Source organism: Passer domesticus, chromosome 12, assembly GCF_036417665.1.
Source record: "Passer domesticus isolate bPasDom1 chromosome 12, bPasDom1.hap1, whole genome shotgun sequence".
NCBI classification, from domain to species: Eukaryota; Metazoa; Chordata; class Aves; order Passeriformes; family Passeridae; genus Passer; species Passer domesticus.
Genome location: NC_087485.1, coordinates 17202739 through 17230159, shown reverse-complemented (window position 1 = coordinate 17230159; position 27421 = coordinate 17202739). Strand labels below are relative to the sequence as shown.

Here is a 27421-nt window from a genome sequence, read left to right as displayed (position 1 = left end):
ACCCAACTAAGCTCTCAGGATTTTCATAAATGTGCAACACTGTGAATCAATCTTAAAGTAGAAAAAAACCAGCTTAAAACACAGTGTAAGCTTAAGAATTGGCGTTGCTACTCTCTTGTATATAGTGGTTTCTCCTGAGATTGTTTGGATATGAATCAAAGAAAATTTATCAAGATAACTCCATAACCCTGTAATTGCAGCCCTTCTCTCTGAGCCCCATCCCATCTAGTTTTCCATGTGATCTATGGCTGCATTTCTGCATTTGCCCATCCCTCTGGCATCAGCCCTGCTATGTTAACTTGCCTTTCCATTTCAAGGAATATTTGCTCTGAGATGAAACGTGGTGTGACCTTTTAGTACATCAAAGGGTGGGCAAGGAAAGAAAGACAAAATGCTCCCAAGTGTCCATCTAGGGAAAATGTCTTTGAAATGAAACATGACTGTGTGCTTTCTCCGAAAGCGAAGGAGAGACAGTGACACCTGTAGTGCAGAGGTGCATAAATGAGTTTCCTGATGTCCTGGTAGTGGTCTGGTTTGGCAGTCATGGATTTCACAGAGGATTTAGCAGTGCTGTTTCTCTGCTGGGCTGTGAGGAGTTTTCTGGGCAGCAGTGCTGCTGCAGAGAGGTGATGGCTAACGAGACAATGGGCTGCTGGAGACTTGTACACTCAGGAGAAGTTTTTTTTTTTTTCTGTGGTGGAGGAAAGGAGCATAAGAATGCAAGAACACAATTTTGATTTTCTTACATGACAGAATAGGTGTTTGTAATTGACCACATTAACAGTGCAGGGTAGTGAGAAGTTGGCAGCTTCTTCAGACCCTCAGATGAGCTGCAAGATCCCAGAATGGTCTGGGTTGGGAGGGACCTTCAAGATCCTCCATTTCCACCTTCCTGCCACAGGCAGGGACACCTTTCACTAGACCAGGTTTCTGCAAACCCCATCCAATTCTTAGGCCTACATATTTTCCTAATTGTGTGTAATCATTTATCTTGGTGTTTCAGGCAATGAAAGAATACACAGAGTCAATTTAACTATGCAATAATATTATGAACTACAAATTTAAAACCTAACATGGCTTATTTATGATGTAAAAGTAAATAAGATATTTCAGAATGCTTTCCTAAGCTCTTTAGTCACTGATTTGAACTTTCTTTTCTTCTTTCCCCCACCAGGAATCTTTAATGACTGGAAAACTCAATGGATCATGTTTTTCTCATCTAAGCTATTTTTACATTGACTGTGCTGTAAACACATGGAGGAGCTGTAAGTAAATGTTCTGTACTGCGTGATGAATTGGATTGCTACAGTCTGGAGGAAAGCAAAATAATAATTTCATTTCTGCGGTGATTTGCGTAGCGTGTGGTACGATGCCAGAAAGACTAACGGAAATGCTTACGGATACATGGACTCCATTAATAATATTATGGATTACAGTCCTTCCTTCCATTTATATGGCTCCAATGAATCAATCTCAAGTACTACCAAGTGGATCCAGTACAGGACTAAAAAGGCTAAATGAAGAACAAAGAGTTTTGCACCGTTCCAAGAGAGGCTGGGTTTGGAATCAAATGTTTGTATTGGAAGAATTTTCTGGACCTGAACCAATCCTAGTTGGCCGGGTAAGGCAAGATTTGGGTTTTTTTCTCTGAATGTATAAATGTGTGACATGAGAAGGTCCTCGGTCATTCAGGCTCTTCTAAGGAATTTCAGACTGAGGTGCTTTGTGATTCCAAAATAGTTCTCTAATATCCATAGATTTGTGCTTTAAATGTTCCTGATTGTAAGGACACAATTTCCTAGTTAGCTAACCTGCTACTTCCAACAAAAATATGCATATTTCATTTGTCAAAAAACCCCACAAGCATGTTCACATCCTTTCTTTTGTATCATTAGTCACCACTCCTCACCTCTGTCAGCTGAAGATATTTTACCCAAGCAGCTCTTTGCAATATGTTCCTGTGCATTCCTAAAGGTTGTTACACCTATAGGTCATGTTCTATCTCCAGTCTGATGAATCAAGTTGTTTATGCTCTGAGGATTTTTAAAAAAAACAAGAACCAAAAAAAGAAAGTGTGGACTGTACAGCAAATTATGAGGTCCTAGTTTATATGGAGGTCTATGCACACATATGAAACAACATTATTGTCATGGATTTTTTAATTTAATGTCAGTGTTAGGAAGATAACACAAGGCAAATCATCATATTTTTCAGTGTCACAGCTTTTCTGCTGCCCTAAAGCTTTGCTTGTTGCCATGCATTAGTTTATTCTGTAGCCTGTAAAACTCAGGGTGTTACCTCCAGTCAGTGAATCAGCCTTGCACTTGTATGAGCCATCTGTATCCATCAGGGATGAATTATCCTCAGAATTATTCTTAGAAAAGAATGATCTGTTCATAAATGCATGTTTGCAGTGAGCAGGTATAAATACCTTAATTGTTTATCACTAAAGTTCAATTCCTTCTGAACAACCAAGTGCACTATTGTCTTACTAGGTGGCTACTGAGGTTGAGTAAAAAAACAATCTAGACAAAATGATGGATAACAGTTAATTTCATGGTAATCTTGGAATTTCTATGGATAAATGAATAGCATATAGTATAATATAGGGACTGTCAATAGCTCTATTCTATTATTGAAGAGAACATAGATCAAGTGCATTCCCAAATCTTCCCTAGTGTAGCCACTTTCCAGGTGAGACAGGGTCAGAAGGTGTTATGAGCTTTCTATCCAGTGACTTTTGGTGCTGTGTCAATTTACATTTATATCAGCTGTTTGGTATCTGTTCTCATTTGTTTTTTTGGGCTTAGTAACGTATCGCAATTTCACAGAGACAGCAATGTGCATATTTCACATCTTAAAATGTTTTATTCAACCCATTCTTTCTGGAATATTTTAGTCGAGCTTTTAAAATTATTTTGAGTAGCTGAGGAGAATCCTGGGTTTGTACTTTGTGGTATTTTGATTTTACAGGGTATATCCAGGTCTAAATATTTCTACTATTTTAAGGGGTTTTTAGGTGGTTATAATATCCTGAATTGTTTGAGTCATTGGTGAATAGAAGTGGGTAGGTTAAACTAAGCCAAACCAAGGAAGACATTATCCCATCTTCTGCTGGCATTTTAAATAGAATTAGCTAAAATGCTGTGACACTCTATTTGTTGAGACTGCTGCATAATTAAAACACTGCATGTTATAGACGGAAATGAGCAAGAAGCAAAGTTTGTTCCCATAGGGAGGAATTTTTGGTTTATTCATTAGAACGACATAGAATATTTTTGGAATTCTTCTCTCTATTTTTTCTCCCTCTCCAGAAAAATCATCCATATTTCTGAGTTATTTTTCTTTCCTAAGGCTTGTGAGTATTGAGAGTGCTTTCAGGCTGGTGTGCAGCCAGTGGGAGCAGAGGTACTCCACAGCTTTCAGAGCTGCTCTTAATCCTTCCTGACTGGAAAGCAGAGACTCCCTCAATTATACTTCTTGACAATCCTTCCCAAAACTTAAGGGTGTACAGAATGTCACAAGCAAAATGCTTTCCTTTTCCGTGAAGTTGGGCTGTGGTTTGTCCTCTGTCACCCTCATTGGTTTCTTATGCACTGCAATTTAAAAATAACCTCCTTTTCAGAACTCGCAGTGGATTTGCACTTACCTGGTTCCTCCTCCTGCCTTTTCCACTCGCACTCTTCCTAAAGCCTTCTGAGCTTCTCCCCTGCCAAAGGATTTGCACACCTGGGGTACCTCCTTTGTTCCAGGACTTTATTAACTATTTTTTCTGCCCTATGACTTACCTTGATTTTCTTTTTTCTTTTTTTTTTTTTTTTTTTTTGCCAGACTTTGAATGAAGGACACACAGTAAAAGAGGATATAGTGAGTGCAGAGAGGCTTAACATTGTGGAGAGAGTCATATCAAATGTCTGCCCCATTTTTGCTGCATTTTCTGGATATGAATGTGCTTTTGTCCTGTTACATAGTCAGTATTGATTGCTATGTGCTTTTTACATGTAGAAAGTTCTAGTATAATCTTCAAACAAATCTTTTATTTGGTGGTTAATTGCTTCAAAGAAAACATTCTAGAAGCAAATGTAATTATGTAGATCTTGGTTGCATTTTTTGTCTCTACACTGTTGTAGAGTGAACCTGGTGCTTTTCATGTATGTTTTGTACAAATATTTAATTAGGGGCTTTTTTAGAATACATACAGAAATAAGTTTTGCACAAACAGAAACAATACACACACAAGCAGAATTTGTTCTCAAATGTACTATTAAAACCCCCTGAAAATTCAGCTCTCAAGAACTGCTCAGAATAGCACTGATACTTAAATAATGGTTTTCATATTATTGGATGGAAGGCACTGAGTAGAAGCATTTGGTCCTAATGGAATTGATGGAATATATCAGAAAAATAAAATTGAAAACTGAGATTAATTTTATAGGATACAAACAGAACACAAATCACTTTGCAAATAAAAGCCTGAATGCAGAGAGTGAGTGTTCCTCCTGTTGGTTAAAAGGGTTTCATACCAAAGTTTGTGAAGTGCAGGGAAATGTAGCAAGACAGGATTACAGAGGTCTGTAGTATCTTTTATTAAACTGCTCAGTTTGAGCAGGGGAAACAGCTTCCAGACATAAAGAGTCCTCTCCAGAGTTTTAAGCGTTGCAATGCAACTGCACACACTTCAAAGGTGCTTGTTCATTGCTGTTCTGCATGGATATAGAGTAATAAATGCATTCCCAGTGTATTTGCTCTAATAAATGAAGTAAACTGGGGTGAGACTAATAGGAGGAATTAATGTGAACACCTTTTAAAGTGTGGTGTCTTTCTTCAATGACTCGAGTAAAGGACCGGAGCAAATCTTTCGCTTTCATTCTTGAACCTCTTAGAATGAATTTGAGCTATATGCACTTTTAATGCCAGTTTTTGTCATTATGTTTGGTAGGATCAAGCTCAAAATGAGCAACTCTACTCGAGTTCAAACATCTATAAAGAAGTGCTTTCTGAATTTATGAGATTTCGTATAAAAAGCCACAAATATTCTAGTTTTTAACTTAATTTTTTTGGGCTTTATTCATATGGTATTTATTTTGCCACATGGTATTTTCATAGAATCATGGAATAGAATATCCTGTGTTGGAAGGGATCCATCAGGATCACCCAGTGTAGCCCCTGTCCCTGCCCAGACCTCCACCATCCCCCCAGGCATCCCTGGTGTCCAAAACCCCAGGAGCTCTGGCAGCCTCGAGGCTGTGCCCCTTCCCTGGGGAGTCTGGGCAGTGCCAGCAGCCTCTGGAGGAAGAACCTTTCCCTGATTTTCAGCATAACCATTCCCTGGCACAGCTTCATGCTCTGCGTCCCTCCTTGGGACATTCTCTTTATGATTTATATCATTCTTATTAAATCCTATATGTTCTGATTCCTTCTATATTATTCTGATTTATACAATTCTTATTAAGACCCATACCCATACTATTTTGATCTGCATCTGTAGAAATGCATATGTGCATTTGGAGAAACCTGCACAGTTACCTTTTTTGTGTTCATTCAACACACGTCAAATGAGTTTGGGTTTATTCCCAGCAATGGATCACCAAGTGACAGATTTGCAAATACCCTTTTGTACTTCATTTCTTTTTTCCCCCTTCACCCACAGAAGCAGGTACACACTTTACAAAGCTTCTGTGTCTCCTTTAGAAGCCTCCCCGTCCTGCACAGTGCTGTCAGCAGCTTGCAGCCTCCCCGTGGCTGACAACCTCATTCAAGTGTAGAGTGATATGTCTTGTGACACTGCATGCTGTCCCTGTGGACTTGATTAGTTAGGTAGAACTTCCACTTGCTATACACTGCTGCATCTTCTCCATCTCCTCTGCATGCTCTTACAGCACCACAGCAGATGTGCTGTGAAATCTGTGCTCTAGCAAATGCCACTGTTCTTTCACAGGAGACAGCCTCTGAATCCACAATGACAGAGGTAATAAAGTGAAAAAGCATTAGGAAGCTGCATTTGGGGTTCTGCAGCTCCTGTTTTATGGAACATGTGTTGTTCGTGATGCTTTAAACGGGTTAGGACTGGGTTTAATAGATGTTTTTAAGCAAAAATCTGGGATAGTTAATGTAATAGCAGTTGTTTTTAATTAGAATTATACAATCTCCTCAGTTAGAAGGGATGCACAAAGATCATCCAGTCCAGCTCCTGTCTTTGCCCAGACGCCCCAGCAATGCCCCCTGGGCATCCCTGCCAGTGCTGTCCAAATGTTCCTGGAGCTCTGGCAGCCTCGGGGCTGTGTCCGTTCCCTGGGAGCCTGGGCAGTGCCAGCACCCTTCCTGTGTCATGTCTCCAGCTCCTTGTTCCAGCCTGTCTGTACACCCAGGGTGCTCCATCCATGGTGCAGAATCTGGCACTTGTTTGTCTTTGTTAAACCTCACAAAGCATGGAGAGAACAACGGCAATGAAGGCCACAAAAGTTTTGTTTGTGTTTATGTTCTCTGGCTTACAAATAAATGAATCCAAATTTACGTCCAGACACAAAAATCCAACAGCAGTCACTCAGGTTGATGCTGTCTGTGTCACACCCCTCCACTGGCAATACTTCCCAAGTTGTCCAAGAACCTCCCCCAGACTTATTTGATTTCCCTGTTTCCAGTCCCAAAGAAATAGATTGCCTGTTTTGTCTTTGAGGAGAGATTTGGGAAGTGAGTGTGGCAGGGAAGAGCGGCCCCTGTGGCACACCTATGCCTGCTCCAGGGCTCTGGATAAGGTGCTCTGAAAACCCTGGATGGGAGGAAACCAGTGAGACTCTTGGTGAGGCTCAGAAAGCACGGCCAGGTTGTGGTGAGCTCAGGGAGGTTTTCCACCTTGACTGCTTCTGAATCCCTGGTTTGTCTCTTTTCACTCCGTTCAATGCAGATTTTCTTGTATGGTTTGTGGGATGAGGGAGCTGGGCCACTTTTGCTGTTTGGAGCAACAGAGATTTTTCCCTTGATGTTTGGGCTTGGGTTGAGGGCTGTAGAGGAGAAACAATTTTCCTGTAGGAGGAGCAGTGGAGAGGCATCCTGGTTTCACATCAAGTGCTTCAGGCTGAGCTACTGTAGAACCTGAACCTGGAAATGCAGAGAGCACTTATAAATAGCTTGGAGCTGTATGTTCTACATTATCCATGCTCTGTGCAATCCTCGATTTCTTTGCTAACATGCATTTTCTGTCTCCACCAGGAAATGGTAAAATGTTGCTTTTTAAAAATCATGACTAGTTCTGTTGAAGCACAAGTGGTGCAAACAGGCAAAATAAACAAGGTTTTAATTAAACAAGTTCCTTCCTCACATTTGGCTTTTCATTCCTGCCCTGAGCTTGTGATTATGATGGCTGCCTGAAAATACTGTGTACTCAAGTGATGCAAACCAGAAATGTGTATAACTAAGGGTAGCAGTATTTTGAGGGATGAATTACACGCTGTTTCCCTGAGTGAAAAAAATCCTTGGGACATGTAGGAGTAGCAAAGTCCTAGCATCAGTTTCATAGGATATAGCATAATCCTACATTAATTGCATTAATTACATTAGAGCATAATCCTACATTGGTAAAGTTTTCACAGCAATCACAACACCATATTAAATAGATTCTACTCTTTTTTTTGTAATACATACTTGTATGTTTTTCTATGATTTAAATGCATGCCATAAAATATTCAGTATCTGAAATGTTGCAAAGTCAACATTGCCTTCTGAGCCTTAGATTTTTGTTGTTATTTTGCAACCATAATTACACACTAAGTTTTCTACTTAAGTTTAATAAATTCCCAGAAGCTGCAATGTATCAATTATTTTGTTACTGCATTCTTTATGAAATATACGAATTCCCCCTGCCTTTTGTGTTTTTGAAAGGGAAGAGGTGACTGTGTACTGCACAGAATGCTCCAGTTTGCATAGTCTCAATCAGCTTAGTAAACAGGAATACAACTAGCTGAGAAAAACTCTCTGTAATTAAATGTTACTGCAAAGAAAATAAATATAGCAGACAACATTTTATAGAAATCTGATAAAAGTATTGTTGTTTTTTTTTAAAAAAAGTATTCCTGAGCCTGCACAAATTTCATTTGTTTCTTTTTTAACTGAGAGCAAGTTCCAAGAAGAAATTTCAATATAAAGCATACATTTAAGCAATAACAGTTTGACTGACCCAACAGTGTCTACATTTTCTACTACAGTGTAAAAAGTATTTTACTGATTTCTCTAAGATTTAATAAACAAGGCATATCTCCAGACACTGAAAATCTCATTTCTGTATATTTCTGGGAGTATTACTGAATACAGTTGAACACTTTCATGCTCCTTCATCTCCAGCCTGGGGCGTGATATAACCACAATTTAAGCAGAGAAACAAGTTAAACGCCTTGAACATCAGCTATAGAACAGGACTGGTAATAACTTCAAAGAGGCATTTTATCAGTTACTTATGAATCCAGCATCTTAAAGGGTCAAACTGCAAAACACCAAGCACCTCCTCAGCTGCCTGTGTTTTCTTTCATGGAGTAGGAAAAGGTCTATGACGTGAAGAATAACTTAAAAGTTGGGCAGGGGTTTTGGTTGATTGTTTTTTCTTTTTTTCTGTTTGGGATTGGTGGTTATTTTAAATTTCCTTTTTTTTTTTTTTAATAAAAAGGGATGGTATAAGCTATTTTAACATTATTCACTTAAGCTTCTTGGTCATGTTGTTCAAGAGCCACAAAAATCTCTGATATTCTGAAAAAAGAGTGGCTAATATTGAGCAGTTTGTTTGTTTGTTTGTAAAGAATTAGAAGCTTGTGTGCTTTTCAATATATTGATCTGAAAACTTTATCTTCCTCTGAGTGAAATGTTGTCCAAGCATACATGCAAAATGGTGAAGTGACACTATGAAAAATTGAGTTGAGCTCTCCCCATGATATTCTGAGATGCCCTATGATTGTTTAATCTTTCCAACATTGCTTCAGTAAATGGTTTTCAATTTCTACCTGTAGGGCCCACCCCTCGTGCTGTCAGGATGCTTCAGTTCCAGTTGTCAATTTAACTACCAATTAGTGCCAATTGTGAGGGGAGTTTTTTGCTAAAAGTTTGTCCTTGCTGAACTTGACAAGCATATTTCCCATCCATCCATGAGCTCTCAGGTAGTTGTGATTTCCCAAAAGTGCCAGGATGTGTCTTTCAACCCATGAAGTGAAAGGGAAATTTTATTCTTCTCAGATCCAGACAGGATATTCTTCAATGTGCCATGGATCTGTGTGACAGAAACCTTAATTTTGTATTAAAATGAGAAATGCTTTGGGACCAATTCCTTTGGTGGCTGTAGGCTTCCAGTAGGAGCTGTGGAGCTCTGGTGGGTGATACCTCATGAAGTGAGCTACACCTGAGAAAGGCTTTGTAGCTGCTGGACAGAATTGTATTTTTAGGATGTAATAAATATACAATCACAGGAATCACAAGAAAAATAAGTTTTCAAGTGAAAATAATGAGTTTGCATAAATTACATGTCTTGAAAGTTCTGTTTTTAAAAGTTGTGTTTTCTTCCTATTCTGATAAACTCAAAGAAGAAAAAGGGAGCCACATTGTGTGTGGTGCAACAGACCAAGGAATTCACAGCTGAGGGTCTTTTGTTTGGCTTTTGGTTTTGGTTGTGGGGTTTTTTTGACAAAGCCATGGATGTTGATGTTGGGCAGTTTACGGTGTCAGTTTCATTACAGAAATAATTTGCTGCAATAAATATTTTAGGCAGTGTTTAAAGGTAACTATTATTTGCAAGCAATGTGTGAGGCATGTAGGATTGTAAAATAAATGCAGATAATTTTCCTAAAGATATTTAGGCAAATATTAATATGATTGAATAGCCTCTCAGTGATCCCCGAGGAACACATGTAGTGATACAGAGTACTTCATAACTTTCCTTTTTTCCCGAGGACTCCCTGTTAGTGTAAAAATTCCCCTGCAAGGATTTCTTTTAAAGCCTTTATTTTACAGCAGTCATGCCAGCAGCTAAGCAAAAGTAAGTGTAGCTCTCCCTGGAGACTGTCAATGGCATTCCCGAATTAACCGCAGGAATCATTAGGAGCCACAGAAGACATCTCTTTCCTTGCTCCGGGCTCTGAGCTCAGCAACTGCTTCCCACCCAGCCCCTGGTGAGCAGAGGCAAAGCTGAGGTTTGCTCCAGCCTGGGAATGTGCTGGAATAAAAGGCTGGCTCACAGAGCATCACTGGAGGAGAGCAGCAGCGCTGCAGGCACAGCCGGCAAAAGGGATTTCAGGGCGGTTCAGGGGCCCGGGGCGTTTGCTGGTTCCTATCCAGAAGCCACATTAGCTAATTCTCCTTTCCCTGGCTGAGGGAACTGCGTGTGTGCAGTAGGGGTACTGCTGCCAGGGAGAAAAGGGGATTTGGGTATGGGCAGAAGCAGTGGTGGGCGCCCAGCTGTGCAGCGCAGGGAGGACAGAGGAGCTGTCCAAAGCACACCTCTCCCAGCCCGATGTTCCTGAGGTCATCGTGCCTCAAGCATCATCATCAGGATCTATTTAGCATTTTATTTGACATGTTGTACACCCAACCCACACAGTCAGGATTTTAAAGCGAATGGGCAAAACCACTGTATGATTTTTTTGAATTAGCGTGGAATAATTGGCAGCAGAATTGGTGCAGCATGAACCTGTGTATTAAAGCATGATGCAAAAAGCTCAGAATCTCCTAGTGCTCACCTCAGAGAGCTTATTAAAAATCTGCTGTATTTTGGCAGAATAAAGTAGTTAAAGAATACAGAAAACAGAATGCAGAATAAAGTTCTAAGTGGAATTACTGACATACCTGATATCTTGCTATTCCCTTCTCAGTCTTACAGTCTTATTTCCTTTTTTTGTTTTTTTAATTGTAAATTGCCTCCTTTTCAGGCCACCTGTTCTCTAATTATTATTCAGTCTAAAGCATTTCCACAGACCACTGGCACGCTGCAATTTCTGGTGTTGTCCTGCCATACCTACAAGAAAATACAGTGTCCAGAGGCAAAGGGAAAATGCTTGTACTTCTTTCTTCGCATAAAGTAATTTAAAACAAGACTTAGTGCCAACACAGTATTTCCAACTTGTTCATTTATTTCTGCTAATTAATGGGTCTTGATTATGCTTTTGTCTATCCCACATGAACTGAGAACTTTAGTGCTCTAAATGTACAAGGACTTTTTATTGAGTTTTCATATGAGCAAATGGAAGTTATTTTAATATTTTAAATAATATACCAGGATTTTACTTGGTCTGTAAGACCAAACAGATATTTAAACTATGGGTTTTTTTAAAAGAAAGCTCAATGTAAAATTGTTTCTTGGGCAAATTTTTAAAATATTGTCCATACCCTCAAAGCACCCTCGCCATGAGGACTGGTGCACCAAGTAGCAGGAAATGTGAAAACTCTTAATGCTGCCATTTATATCAAGAAGCCTTGGCTAAAATTTTGATCCATTTTGTTGAGTAGGAAACAATTCCTGCCTCAAAGCTGTTGTTGTCTAATTGAGATATTTAATTTATTAATCACTGAAATGAGATATAATAGGAAATATGTGCATACTTCAATATGTTGAATATACTGGCCAGTGGAGTTATCATAGCTCAAAAATAAATAAAGAAAATGGACAACACTAAATTGTCAGGCAACATTAGTCTTCTCTTTCTGTGTAGAAAGCAATGGCACTGATCATTCCATTAAATAATTATTTTGTAATTGATCTAAATTCTGCCCTTCCAAAAGACCACCTGCTTGTTCCTGCCTATCACTGATAAGCCAAGGACTGCATGGAACTGAGCAGTCTGTATGCAAAACCAAATATTTGGATTTTTAAGGGAATTTTTCAGTAAGTGTTTCTATCTAAATGCATTCTGCACAGATCCTGTAGCAGACAATTCTCTGTGGGGGACAGACTGATGGATAGTAAAGCAAAACTTTGCTCTGTCAGGCTGGAGGTCATCCCTGAGAAAGGAGGTTCATTGCAGAATGGGGAATGAAATGCATGTGTTTTATACTCACAGAGTGAGAAAAGCCATAGCATGGCTGAGGCAGTATTTATCCCTCAGACATCTATTCAGAATCAGGAATACATCTGTAATTCTTGCTGAATAACTGGATAAGACAGGAGATACTTTTCCAACTCTAAACCAGGCTCTGTTTGCCACTTTCACTAGGCATCCAGTCCATCCTAATGTATTTATTGTAAAGTCAAAAATGAAGTTTATGCAGGGTCTGGTGGAGCCAGGGAGGTGAAACAAAGAGTAGTGACTACACTGAGATGAAAACTGGTGTGTGTGTGATGTGTGAACAAGTTGGTAGGTGTGTGAGGGAATATTGAAGGGATTTCTGTTAAGGGGGACCACAATAACCCGTAGGGCAGGGGTTTAATTAGGGAAACTGTTGCTCTTTCTGGCATGAAAGTGTAGGAGCACAAGAAAACCACAGCACTTGGGTGGCTTCCTTGTCAGGTAGAATGGCCACCCTGAGCTCAGCCCAAAGCTTCTCCTGTGCAGGTGAACAATCCCAGCTGTGCCAGCCTTTCCTGCCAGCAGAGCTGCTCCATCCTCTGCTCCTCCTGGAGCCTCCTCTGGGCTCTCTGAGCAGCTCCAGGTCCCTCCTGTGCTGCCCAGGCTGGGGCAGCTCTGCAGCTGGGCTCTGGCTGAGGGCCAGAGGGGCAGAATGCCCACGCTGGGCTCAGCCCAGGGCAAGTTTCATAGAATGGTTTGGGTTGGAAGAAACCTTAAAAATCATCCAGTTCCACCCCTCCCATGGCAGGGACACCTTGCACTGTCCCAGGCTGCTCCCAGCCCCAGTGTCCAGCCTGGCCTTGGGCACTGCCAGGGATCCAGGGGCAGCCACAGCTGCTCTGGGCACCCTGTGCCAGGGCCTGCCCACCCTCACAGGGAATAATTTTTTTCCTAATATGCAATCTAAACCTAAATACATCAGTTTGAAGTCATTCCCCCTTGTCCTGTCTCTCCAGGATCCTGTAAATAGTCTCTCCCCATCCTTCTTGTTGGCTCCTTCAGGCACTGCAAGTCCACATAGATTGACCCCTGTAATATTCATGACCTTTCCCATTCTTTTAGAAATGCTGCTGAACTTTTCTCTAGTGTCTGTGCCTTCATCCTCAGTGCAGCAGGATTGGGAGCTGAAAGGGAAAGAGGAAAAATAAAAAGAGAATGCACTGAAGGTAATTTTGCACGTGGTACCATGTTCTGCTTTGCAATAAGAAAAGATTTGCAGCCACTCAGAAATCCTTTATTTTATAATCACCCCTATTGATCACACCTGTATTGAAATCCTGAATGTGGGAGCTCAAACATTCTTTACTGGGCTTCTCAGAAATAATTGGGTTATCATTTATTTCATCAGAGTATCAAAAAGGGGTAATGAGACATCCTTTAAAGTGTTTTGTCATTCTGTGCATTACCAACAGAGCACTGGTCTGGATCCTTTGGAAGTGCAGATTGCTCATTAGGAATGCGTGCAATGAAATCATTTAAGAGAGAGAACGTTCATCCTGTGTATTTCTAAATCTCCACTGTTTTCAATTGACTCTTCATATGAAACATTTCTTGTTAAGGATGTTTGGAGAGGTATAAAGTGTATTGTCTGCTAAATCAAAGCTGCTATGGTTTCACTTATAGGAATTAATGATGGGCCACGTAAGTAGAAAAGGTATTGTTGTGTATAACCTGTCACAGCCAAACTGGGGAAAGGTTTGTCCTTGCTACTGTTCTGGCCTTTTATTACAAAGAGCAGGAAGAACAGTCAATAACTACTTATTAATGATTTTCTCTGTCCTTTATTGTAGCTTTAGGTACATTAGGCTCTCAGTAATTATCTCATTCATAATCCTCCATAACAAGTAATACTTTCTGTATCTTGTGAAGCATAATTGGAAAATATTTTCTTTGGATGTACACTATTTCTATCCTCTTTTTAATATAACTTTCCCCAAGAGTATCTTGCCAAGGAAAAATGAGCAAGCATAATTTTATACAGGTAATCAAATCTCTCAAATGTTGGCACATTTTCCTTTATCTCCATGGGACCAAAAGCTAACCTTCAAATAGACCTAGGCATTAAAGGGGAGAATTTCAGCACACAATTAGAACTCAAACAAGCTTGTACAAGGCAGCTTGAACAGAAGTGCTATTTTGAGTTATTAGTACTGTATTTCTACTACAGAATATTTCATTTGATTAATACAGAACTGCAAGGGAACACACACACACACTGTATATTAGTCTAAGTGCATGTGTTGTGTCTTTGTGTATATATAGATATGTCTAATACATTATTTAAACACTGGCTTATAGCAGGAGTTTACAGCCTTTCTAAATAGTTTTATTTTTACCCACTTAGAACTCCAAACCACATCTTGATGCAGGTTTTATCTTACTGTGCTGAGCAAAATAAATGTGAGGGGGAGGAAAATAAAGAAAGAAATCAGAATGTCTTTAGATTCCTCTCAGTTGCAATACCCAGCAGAACAGTTAATTTATTCCAAACTTTCTGACATAAATCACACTGAAGGGGAGACAAGGAAGCCCTAAGGGACTGCAGATACAAAGCTCAGGACTGGTTTCAGGCTGAGCAGACACTTTAATCTGTGCTGGACCTACACTGAAACCTTTCAGCCTCCATTTTTGTTGTGGAATTGAACATTCTCATTTCTATTCTCATTTCAGTATCAAGGGCTCTGGTGAGTACAGAACCCAGGGAAAGATGATACTGAGAGAGCATTTGAGTCCCCAGCTGTAAATAATTCACCAGGACTCTGTAGTGTAGTGTATAACCCAGCAAGATAGCTGCCATGTTCACTGTGCTTAAGCTAAAGGAGACTCTAGATGGCTCAGGGAAGATTTTTTTTTCTATTCTAACTTAAAAGTTCTTCTTGACTTTAGTTGCATATTTAAATGCAGCATTTCATAATTCAGAATTTTATGGTGTGAATATGCTCATTCTTCATGACTAGCTTTTGGATCATTTAAAATTCCATTTTCAGTAAGCTAGTTTATTCCATGGCTGCCCTATGTAAAGTCTGATGATTGAGGTCAGAATTTGTTTTTTTATGTGCTTTGGTCAAGATTTTTCTATTTTGCATTACCATGAATATATCCACTGAGTTCTTCCAGTTATAACACTTGAATTCTAAGATAATATGCTTAGTGAATCTTTTGTTAATTATAGCCTTAATTCACTGTGAAAACATTGGTAAAAATGGGATATTCAGTAATTGGCTTTTTAAATCTGGTGCAAGTATGATTTTACAAACCCCAAAAACCCCAAGAAAGAACAAAAGCCCTCAGTGCAGAAGTTATATTTTTAGGCTGAGTTAAAACAGCAATGGAGATGAGGTAATAGTTTTGATAATCTGCTGGATTTATTTGCTGATGGGACAAGCTCAGATCACCTCTCTCTGTGTGGAATTTAGGTGAAGGTAGAAAGCAGGTGTAACACAACTTTGGTTTTTGAGCCTCTCCTGAGTCAGGCTCGTAGCTCAGGCCAGTATTCCTTCTCCAGAGGAGCAAGGACCTTCTTCCAAGGGCTCCTGACAGTCTGAGGTGGCTCTGTTCTGAAAGTTCTTACCTTTGCACAGCAAAATTGAATGTCATGAGCACAACGAAGACCAGGAATAAAGAGAAAGGTGTAACTGGGGAGGGAATTGAGAAGGGTGGGAGCTGCTGTTCAGCTTTCTGTCCTGGGGAGAGGAATTGAAATACCTGCCTAATTGTGAAAAACACCAATCACTTGTTTTAAAATTTTAAAAGTTTAATAGTAATGCAATGGTTATAAAATAGTACTACAAATCAGAGCAATAAGAATTTGGGCAATCAGAGTTAGGACAATAAAGGACAGTAAAAGCAAAGAGTTACAAATGTTTGGATGCCTTCCTCTTGAAAGCATGGCTCACTAATGAAGGATTAACCCTTAAAAGCAATATCTTGTTGCATATTCATATATCTCATACATGATTCAAAAATTCTTTTTAAACAAAGGGTGTTTTCTGGTTATTGTCAGCCTCCCCTCCTCATCTTGTAAATCAGCCATCTTGGTCCCCACTAAGTCTGGTCCTCCCCAGTAAGGAGGCAATAATTCTTCCCTAGGTGATTTTGGTGTCTTGTTGCTGTTATCTCTGTGCAAAGAATTTATTCAGCTAGTTAGAAAAAGTATTTTACATCGCATAGTTTCTATTTTAATATTATGTTATAGCCTAAAACTATATTTAACACACTACTGAAAAGGAGTAATACAGTATAACTTTCTAACATAACACATATAATATTCATTTTAATATTTGTGAAAAGCCAATCGTATAATACGCATTTTTCACATTAATCACATGGGTAAAACATGGGGTGAGGACACTATCAACATGTTTCCTATTTCTCTGAAGGCTGCCTGTGGAACCCTGTCCCTTATGATCTTTGTGAGAGAGTGTGGCTGGTTTTACACCCCAGTGATGTGGAAGCTCACATTGGTGAAAACTGATGGCTGGTAGCTCTTTTCCAGCCTGGACAAAGGCATTTCGTTGTTTCAGAGCTAGAGAGAATTCAGGTAGAGTTGCTGAAGCTGCTGGTGGATTTCTCGGTCTTTGTGACTCTCAGAAGCCATGTGCCAATGTCCAGATTAGTGCTAGAGCTGACCTCACCTGCACCTGTGAGCTCAATAACTTGGGCATTGCTTAGGAAATCAAATTTTGTCATCCCCTGATGGCACTTCTTTGTAGGTGAGATGACCTCTAGCATTCCTTATTTCCTCTCAATATTCTTTGAACTATATCTCAGACTATTTTATATATAGATGGTCTTAACATTAGTCAGTGTTTCCTGTGAAGCTTGCACAGGCTTTGAGCCTGTCTGCAAACCAGGCCTTGCAGATTACCTACAAAATGCGTATTTGCACATCTTGTCAAGTGTTGGGGCTGATAATGTGTTCAGTTTTTAAAATAGAAATTTAAAATAATGAAAAGATCCCCCTTAGAGGGCAGATAGTGCAAAGGCCACAGCAGGGAAGTCAGAGGGGTGGCACAAGTCAGAGCCTATGTAGTGACATCTCTCTAAAGAGCTGCTGGGTGAGCTTGTACAAGTTCTGCATTATTTGCTGAGCTAGAAACGGTACCATGCACCTTTCCCAGCTGCATTGTGCCTCCCTGCTACTGAAATGAGCTTCCACAAACTTCACTTCAGTGCATTTGACATTTTTGTTGTGTTTTGTGTCCTTTTGTCCTGTAAAACAGTGTCCTTTGCACATTCAATTCGTTGCTCAGGGTCAGCTTCAAAAGGTTCAAGAACTTAGTGGAGCACTTCTCTTGTAAGATGAGGAAACCTTTGCTCCTCATACTTATTTTTCTCCTTCTCTGCATTGCTTTATGCTGATAAGGAAACTGAAGTTTGAGAGAGATAATTTTTTTTTTAAATCCTTTGCCATTTACTTTCAATATGTCCAAGTGCAGCATATCTGTGCTGACTCCATGTTCAGTATTATCATTAGGACAAGTTAGGAAGTGGGGAGAAAGGATTGTGGGAATAGCAAAAAGGAAGATTTCAAAGGAATTAATATTTATTTTTACTTAAAAAAACCCCCAAAATATCCATTGTTATTTAACATACTGGTCAGCCTCACAAATGGATGAGACTTTCTCTGTTGGAAATAGGACTTTCAGAAAATTAGTTTCTTTCTAAATTTAGGAGATTAATAAGCTGAATAGAGACTCTGTGCTGCTGTGCTTGTTTGTTTGAGACATCCATTGTTCTTGGAATTCTCTTGGAGCTCAGTGAACATTTGCATTACAACAAACACACCTTTTATTACCAAGACTTTGACACAGCTGGGCAGGTCTGGAGGAGGGAACTTGCTTCTCTGTTCCTCTTAGTATTCATCTTAATTCATCACACTGGGTTCATGTGGCATAAAAATGGGATGCACTTCACTGAAACTATGTGAATTTATCCTCAGAAATATGCAGTTGTGTGTACCCTGAGATGAGAGAGTTACTTTTAGTATCTATATTGGCTTTTCAAGCAGCAATAAAGGAAACTCTGCAATAATAACTGAGCACTTGTGACTGGCAAACACACTCCTGCAGCTCAGAACTGGAATATGAATGGGCTCCACAGGAGGTTTGCCCATTTCTGATGAAAACAGTTTTAACAGCATGAATTTATGAATATACTCAGTGCAAATGAGAGTTTATTATGCTGAGAGTCCAAAAATGATGCTTCATTTATTAAATTAATACAAAAATGGTATTCAGATAGTATTGGAGAGTTTTGTAGACCTTCCTGAATATGAGAGCTGAGGCTGAAACCATTGACTTGGGTTATGGGAGGTAATGGAAAACAGGACAAGCTGCCAAAAATTACCTATTCTTTGCTTGATTGAAATGAATGTGTATTTGGAACAGCACCTGTCACAGTTTCCCAATCTGTGCACTAGAGAAAATGGTGCTTGCCCATTTTGAAATTTCTGGGTTTGTTTAATGAAAGCTTGCTGTAATTTTTTTGCTCTATAAAAAAACTTTTGCCCTTTTCAGATTATTCTTCCACCACATGGGTCAGCTGCAGTTATTGCTGCAAGATTTGAAGCATTGACGTCTATTGTAGTACAGTCTGAAGTAGCTTCAAATTTCCATGGTTATGGCAGCATTCATAACATAAAATTCAGGCAAATTTGATACCTAGTGCCACATAACTGTGAGTCTTATTGCCAGATTTGGATATCTAGTCTGCCAGCTGCAATGTGCACTGCCCAGCTCATTCAAACCATATGCCTTGAGCAAACAATCAGCAAAGTGTGTTAAAAGCTCTGAGAAGTACTACATTAGCCATACGTCAGCCAGCTGCATGTCCTGCCCTATTAATTTCAATAAAAGCTTACCCCTTCAAAGCTGATTTTTTGACTTCTTTGTTCTAAAAATACGGCTTAAATAAAATCTGTGCATCTGGAGTTAGGTTTACAGCAACAAATTTATTCTATCTGCAAAATAATATTGAAATTTTGGTACAGTTATAAAAGTTTCCCTGGAGACAGAAGAATCCATTGCAAGCTTTTCCTGTAGCTGGAAAGGAAACAGTCACTCATGAGCACCCTAAAGCCATTTGTAGCACATATTCTTCATACTCTTGAGGGACTCTTGCCCAGAGTAGAGTGCTCAGTCTTGTGCCATGAGAAAAATGAAAAATGTATGTATTGTTTTTCTCCCTTTTGCTGGATTTAGCTGATGCTCACCCTGCTGTAGTCACTACCCTGAGGCTGTTTGCAAGAGTAAGTCAAGAATACACTGGTAGTAATAAACATGTAAACTGTGTATTTGTATGGCTTCCTACATCTGTAAGGCGCTGCTTTGCCTCTACACCTCTGTATATTTGTTTTATGTGCCCTGGTTAAAATGGATTCTCTGGTGTTTACGTTTATATAGCCACAGATTGTTATTATCTGCATGTTAGAAGAAGGGGTGAATATGAAAAAAAAAAGATATAGCAGTGCCATTGTGACAGGTACAGAATACTTTCTCAGGGTCCAGGGTAGTATTATTTTAGATTCAGTTTTGTGGGGTTTCAAAACCACAAGAACAATGCATATTAATACAGATGTTACAGCATCTCTGAGCAGGAAGGAATTATTTTGTTCCAAGCTGTCTTAGCTTAAAAAAAAAAAAAAAGGGTAACAAGTATGTTGTGAATGAAACATTTTCATTGCTGATTTTTACCTACATAGTCTTCTTCTTTGATCCTCTGAAATATTTTATCAAGAGAAACCAATGTTGCAAGCGCTAAGGCAGAACAGCAGAGCAGCCTACTGGGGTTAGTTGTCTGTTCTCCACAGTGCTCACAGTTAAGCCAAAGTGAGGCATAATTAGGCCGGTAAATTCAATATACTTTCTATCAGTCATACTGATTTATACCATTATTAATATCACCCTGCAATGGTAGGGGGAAAAAAAACCTTTAAATATTAGGGGTAGTAGGGAATCTGACAGACTTTTATTGTTTCTTTTGACTGGAGCATCTCGGTGCCCAGGAAAGGTTGAGGGAGCTGGGGCTGCTTAGCCTGGAGAGGAGCTCCAGCTGAGAGGGCCTCAGCCTGGGGTGTCCCTGGGTGTCCCTGTCTGTCTGTGTGTCCCTGTGTGTCCCCGTCTGTGTGTCCCTGTCTGTCTGTCTGTTCCTGTCTGTCCCAGTGTGTCCCTGTGTGCAGAGGGCAGAGCAGGCCCAGGCTCTGCCCCGGGCCCAGCCACGGCCCCAGAGCCACGGGCAGGGCCTGAGCCCAGGAGCTGCCCCTGCCCAGGAGGCAGAACTGCTGCCCTGGGCAGTGCCAGCCCTGAGCAGATGGGGCAGAGAGGCTGTGCAGTCTCCTCCCTGGGGACATTGCAGAGCCACAGGGACACACTGCTGTGCCCTGTGCTCTGGGATGGCCCTGCTGGAGCAGGGAGAGCAGCCCCCGTGGGCCCCTCCATCCTCTCCCATCCTGGGATTGTGTTTTATTTCTCTCTTGATCTCTAAATTCTCACCGTAAACTCAAATGACAAGGACACAGCTCTACTCTACAGGCCTTAGACTGTGTGCAGTAGATGTTAACATTCCGTTGTTTATCGTTTGTTTCTGCTCATCTCATCTCGTCACAGACCTTTAATGACTTTGTTGGGTAGTTTATTGACTCAGCTTCCAGTTTCCTTTTTCCTTCCATCCGAGGTCATTGCAGAGAGAATACATCTTGAATTGGCACATGGTATATCACTGTTCTACATAGCTTAAAATTACTAAAGCTCCTCCTTTGCACAGTAGTTCTGGATAGTTGGTCTCCTCCAAATTCTGGTCCTCAGTTTTAACAATGTCAAACATAATTTAAGACACTGACAAATTCTTGGAGCTATACTTGTGGTGGAAGTGACTGAAAATCCAACAGTCCTTTACCAGGTCTTGACTGTGGCTATGAAGTCTTAAGACAGGTCTGTAGAGACATAATAACTGATAAAAATACGTGTTTATAAAGGTTGCTTCAAGGCTGGGGATGTGGCTCCCTGAAGAAGAATTCCTCCAGTGTTAAACTGATACTACACTGGATGAGAGCCAACAAGCTCTGAACTTGCTCTTAAAAACCTGGAGCTGGAGATCTTTTCAGAGAATACATCTGTATTGCTAATTTACACCTTGAAGGAGGAAATTGGCTGGAGAGTTGGTGAGAATGAATAAATTGATTCACAGTGGGTTGACAACTCCCTGTGTCTGACTTTCTGTGAAACATCTGTGGGTGATGCCACCACAAAATTTGACTGCTGGCTCGCAAGCTGGTCTACTATCAATATGTGATTAAAAACCTGTTGCTCACATATATGAACTGCATTTGTGGCACTGTTTTCCAGATTACTTTGTCTAGCTTTGAATGGGTGATAAAGGGGCTGGAGCAGAGCAAGGAAAAACCTGCTTCTTCAAAAAATGTCATCTCTGCTGACTCTCATAGATGTGCAGGCAGAATAATGCAGCAGAAAATCAAGCCCAGATCTGAAAGTAATGATTTATCCAGAAAATATTTTTCTTTAGAAAAAGTTTTGTTTTTACAGTTTTAGAGAGAAAAAATAATGAAGATGAGTAAGTTTTAGCAAGTATTACAAGGTGAAATTTCTAACAGCTAAATCATTAAATGCACTCATTTGTAAACAGCAGTGATGGAGATGACAAGTTGTATAGATCACAATTCTTCTCTTCTTGTCATGAGGAACAGTGATTTATTATTTGAGTAATCATGCAGCACAACACAGGATTTAGATCCCCAAGAAAAAGATTTGCAATGTTTATGAATGTATGGATGCATTAGTATTTCATTAGAAAATTATGAACTCAGAAAAAAAATTATTAGTTTCTAAAATGTGATGCTTGTACACTGAATAAAGCTATAATGTAAACCAGACAGGCAGGCCTGTGAATCAAATGCTCCTGCACATCATATATTAAAGATTTTCCTGATTTGTGTCTGCTGTAGACAAAGAATACTCATGTTTGTGCCACTTTAATCCATGATGAAGGTGCAGCATGTACTCAGAAAAATGTCCTTATGTTGAGCACACTTAGTAAGTTTTTTTTCATCCTGAGAATTGTACAGTTTCATACAAAGATTAAATGAGACAAGAGACTCAGATGTCCTGGCAGTCTGCACGTGGTGCTGAAGAATGAACAGATTAAATATATGAAATTCTTAGTTAGTATCCTTCTGCAAAGGAAAACATAACATTATGCAATTACACAGTATGGGCATTTAAATTTATTCAGCCCTTGTAGAATCTGCCCATGGCATCTTTTTCTCCCCAAACAGACGTTATTGTAGCTTTATTCTGAGAAGCAATTTGCCATATCACAGCTGGTCATCAGTGAGGCATTGTAGCCCTGATTCCATGGCTGGCCCTCAGTGAGGAGCTGTGCTTCCCTCGTGCTGCTCTGTGCCAGGACACACTCGATTCTTAACGCAGTGAGGAGTGTTGGATGTGGATTTGTTGGGAGCACAAGCTGCAAGTTTGTTTTTTCAGGCTAAAGGGAAGGACTATTAACCACAAACTCTAGAGCCTCTGATTTTATAATTGGAAATCAATTGGGCAAAGCCTAGTTTTGCATATGCAACCTCTTCCTGTGACTGTATCCCAGAATGGCTTTCTCCTGAAATGATTTGCTTAACAATTTTACATTAACAGCTAATCTATTTGCAAAATCAGTTTGAAATACTAAATTACCTGTGTGCTTTTGGCGACAACGTAGAAAAAATTTTAACCAGCATGGAATTATCTGAATGGTGTTTTTTTGGTAATTTACATTTTAATCTCATTGTTCATTTGCTTTAATTAAAAGCCATCACAAAAGTTATTGGCACTATGGAGTTGCAGTGACTTTGGTAAGGGCACAGTGGGGCCGATTACATCTGGAGCTTATATTGTTCTCTGGTGTCCGAGGAGGGTAAAATGCAGCTCGAGTGTGTTAGGCCAGGCATTGCTAAAAGTCTTTTACTCAACGGGTTTGGCCACCATGGGCCTGTGTGGTGGCATGGACTCATTTCTGTCCTGATTACCCTGGTGTTTGGGAATGCTCGGGTGGCAGGAATATAGCATTTCCTATTATTATATTTCCTATTATTATTTCTCTGCTATTGTGCATAGAGAGCTGTTTAGCTCTGTGAAAAGAAGGTGCCTGGCCAGTGTATTTAATACCAATGACCTTCAGATGCAGGGCTGGACTAAAAGGACCCCAAACCTACTTTGTTTCCTGGAAAGTGAGCTGTGCAAGCTGTTATCAGTGACAAGTTCCTCAGGGGCCAGTGTGGGGCCAGTGTTATTTAATATCTTCATTAAGGACACAGGTGAATGGATGGGAGGGGTGGATTAAATCAGAGGTTAGGAAGAAGTGAGGGTGGGCAGACCCTGGCACAGGGTGCCCAGAGCAGCTGTGGCTGCCCCTGGATCCCTGGCAGTGGCCAAGGCCAGGCTGGACACTGGGGCTGGGACAGTGCAAGGTGTCCCTGCCACTATTGCTTTTTCCTGTATTTGCAGTGCTTGATCTTATACAAACATATTGACATGGCAATGTAAAAAATATGTTGCTGGTCTGATTAATTTTATGTTGGAAATATAAAGCTCTTTTCATGTCAAAGGGGAAATTCCTAATTATTAACTCAGTATTTTTTTTATTATTTTTATGTTGCAATAATTAATATATTGTGGTGGTAGCAATTTATATTCTGGGAAGCAGGAATGAAGAAATAATCTATTGGGTTTTCTCTTTCTGTCTGAGGTCTCATTATCTGTGCAAGTTTATTATTTACTACCTGAGAGTAGTGCTGTTGTAAAATGTGCAAGAATATTTGAGATTTGTAGTGTGATAGGGCTGAATTGAATTGAATTGGATCTAAGTAAGTGCAGATGTGGCTGGTTTCATCTTTATCAGCTTATCTAAGCTTCTGCACTTAAAGGCTTCTGTCAGTTCAAAACACAGGCACTGCTTGGTTGAACAGAGCTAAACTATGGTAGCACTTCTTAGCCTTTCAAAAATAATTCTAATTTTAATTCAAACATATGTACTACAGAACTTGGAGGAGTTTAGATATACATCAATTAAAAATTAGTTTCTGTTTTTATAATATAAGGAGGCATAAAAAAAGGAAACATATCAAAGCTCTTGAAGTTTAATTTTAGTTTTCTCAAAAAATGTGTCTTCTTTCCATGTGAACAAATGTAATTGAGTTCTTTCCCCATTCCCTTGCTTAAAAAAATCACTAAAATATAAATCAAGATTTAGCATCAAAGAGCAATTTTGTCAATACAGGCATTTGGGGAGATTCTTAGAATGTTGGAATAATTATAATATTGGATTTCTGTTCAGCTTAGGGATAGACAAAATTTTGCTACTTCAGAGCATGCTGAGACATCTAAGTGTATTTCTGCTTTTGAAATGATGGCAGAGCCTACAAGTGCAGCAGGGTTAAAATGGCTATTTTTTATTTTTTTATTTTTGTCTTGGGTTTTGGTTTGTTTGCATCTCCAATTTTAATAATTTTTACTCCAGCAGGACACCATGGCACGTTCAGAAGAGAGCTGAATCCTTTCTTTTGATTGTGTTTTTCTCAAAGGGCAGAAATATGGGGCAGATATGGATTGCAAGTAGATCTCTCCAAAAAGAACATCAAATTTATGGCTGGAGATTTCCACAGCGAGAGCAAATTCAGCCTAATTAATTTGCTAGTGAATTATGTTCAAAGCAATCCCAGAAAGGGCTTTGCACAGCATGGCTGGGTTTGTGCATCAAGACTTGTAATCCAAAATCCTTTGGTCAAGGTAGGGTCTGTGAAAGATAAGCAGGAAGAAATTGTTAGGAGGAGACTGTTAAAGAACTAAGGAGATCTCAGGTCTAATAATTTCTTTTCTCTTCCCAAAACTCAGTCCATCGTCTTTCACACTCCCGTGTGATATTTGCCATTTATGAAAACTTGACCCTTAATGACCTCCTATATAAGGTTAAAATATGTTTTGAAAATGCAATATTCCCATCTCTGGAAAATAACAAGCAGTTGGATCCCCTGTAGTGTTCGTGCACTCAGCCTGGAGTGATGAGAGCCAAGGGATTATGTTCTGGAGGCTGCCTGTGGTGCCTTGAGATCCATGCTTGACCCTGAGGAAGGGATCCTTCATCCGTGGTGGCCCTGTCCCCCTCCCTGTGGTGCAGCACCATCCTCATCACAAATCCCAGATGAGTCTCGGAGAAGGCAGCAGGATGTTCCCTTATGCACAGTGCCCCAGATGATGGGGGAAAAAAGGGAGAAAACAAAACTTGAGAGATTTGTTTGAGCATGTGAGGCCTTGACACCGTGGGGTGACCCTGTCACTTGGCAATCTCCGAGCATAGGAATCAATTGTGCCATCCTCCCCTGAGCCTCCTGCACTGTGCTCCATGTTCCTTGGCACCTGACAGCATGTTTATTGATTTCCAAAGATGTTTTCTGGGGGAAAATTGTTGCCTTCACAGGTGAGAGTTCTCTGTGCTCATTGTGGATTGCTGAGGAACTGGAAGGGACTCCTGTCACTGGGAATGATGTAATGTAATTTAGGAGGGGACAGTATGGGGATGTTTGTCATCCTGTGATGCTGCTCAAAGATTTTCATTACAAACTACAAAAAAAGGTAATAATTTAAAGGTCTTTCTAAATCCTACACAAGAAGGAGTTTCAGTAGGTATTCTACATGTGGAATTTACTCCAGTCTTGCCTCTTCCTGCTGGGATTATTTATTCAAATTGTGCAGAAAGATGCCGAGTCATAGTTGTGATGTCCTTTATCACAGACACACAATACACAATTCTGTTTGTTAAGGTGTGCTAACAGGAGAAACCTTGATCTGTATAACTCAGGAGGAAAATCTAAGAAGTTATTTTAGAGATAAATTAGTATCTACTGGATAAATTATTAGGATGTGGTTACTTAGCTTCTGTTAATTTGAAGCCAGGTGACAACAGGCTCAATGTGAGTGACCAGTGGTGCTGCAGCAAAGAAAGCCAACAGGCTGCTGGGTGACACCAACAAGGGCATTACCAGCAGAGACAGAGTCATTTTCCCTCTCCTGGATAATGTTGGGAGTGTTGGGCTCAGTTTTCGTCCCTGCTATGCAAAAAAGAGCTGGACAGGTTGGAGAGGGCCCAGAGAAGAGACACAAAGGCAATGCAAGGGCTGGGAAGGTGCCATACAGGGAAAGGCTGGGGGGGATTGAGTTCAGCCTTCAGAGAGGAAGAGTTAGGGGAGAATTTATCACTGTGTTCCAGTATTTAAATGGCAGCTGCAAGGAAGGTCTTAGAACCATGGATCAGCCTGAGTTGAAAGGGACCACAAAGCCCATCCAGTGCCACCCCTGCCATGGCAGGGACACCTTGCAGTGTCCCAGGCTGCTCCCAGCCCCAGTGTCCAACCTGGCCTTGGGCACTGCCAGGGATCCAGGGGCAGCCACAGCTGCTCTGGGCACCCTGTGCCAGGGCCTGCCCACCCTCACAGGGAACATTTCCTTTCTAATCTCTAATCCAAACCTGTCAGAGTGAAGCCATTCCCCTTTTTCACCAGGAGTCACATGGAAAAGACAAGGGGTAATGGGAGATTTCAAGTGAACATGAGGGGGGTTAATTTTCACAATGTGAACAACCAGCCACTGGAATATCTCCCCAGGGAAGTGGTGGATTCCCCAACATGGGATGTTTCTCAGATTCAGCTGCTCAGGCTGCTGGGCCACCTTGTCTAGACCATGTTTTCACCATGCTCTGGCCAGTCAAGATGGAACCAGATATCTTTGAGGTCCCTTCCATCCTGGCGTTCTATGATTCCATGAAGTGTTTAAAGCACTCAATAAAATGAATATTTGCTGTCCACTCCCGAGTCGAATGCCAATTCTTGTTTATAACATTATAAAGTATAAAAAGCAAGTCTGATAATTGTCTCCAGCAGACTCATTTGCATTATTTCCTCCTAGTAATTACATGAACAATGGGGATTCTCTACCTAAGAGCAAAATACATGTTGATCTGTATGTGCTGAAATATAATCACAGCAAATGTGTTTTAATTATGTGCAGAAGTAAAGGCATGGCAGAAAGCTGCTCTAATATCTACAGAATGAGTCATCACCTAAAAGGACTAAAACATTAAAATAAAGCTGGTTCTAATAAGGAAAATAATTAAATTATGATAAACAAATGAAATGAAATTGCTTTATTTTTGTTGGAAGGAAAGGTTTAATTGGAGGATTTGTGTAGGCAGTAGGGATGGCTTTGCTTTTAAAGGAAATAAAAATTTAATTCTCCTAGAACTTGAGTGCTGTTTCTGAGATGAATGACAGACTTTCATTTCATGTGCAGTTGAAAAGTTGAGGAGAAAAGATACTTTTGTGTCAC

At 40.2% G+C, this 27421-nt stretch overlaps 1 protein-coding gene across 4 annotated transcripts in view; it reads left to right on the top strand.

The window, feature by feature from the left end:
• CDH8 (cadherin 8) overlaps nt 1–27421 on the top strand; it is a 156147-nt gene that overhangs the window by 14434 nt on the left and 114292 nt on the right. For all 4 annotated transcript variants that reach the window (XM_064386818.1, XM_064386817.1, XM_064386820.1 and 1 more), the window contains exon 2: nt 1175–1621. In XM_064386818.1, coding sequence (XP_064242888.1) covers nt 1370–1621 — 252 coding nt within the window. In that variant the 5' untranslated portion in view covers nt 1175–1369. The remainder of the gene's footprint in view (nt 1–1174; nt 1622–27421) is intronic.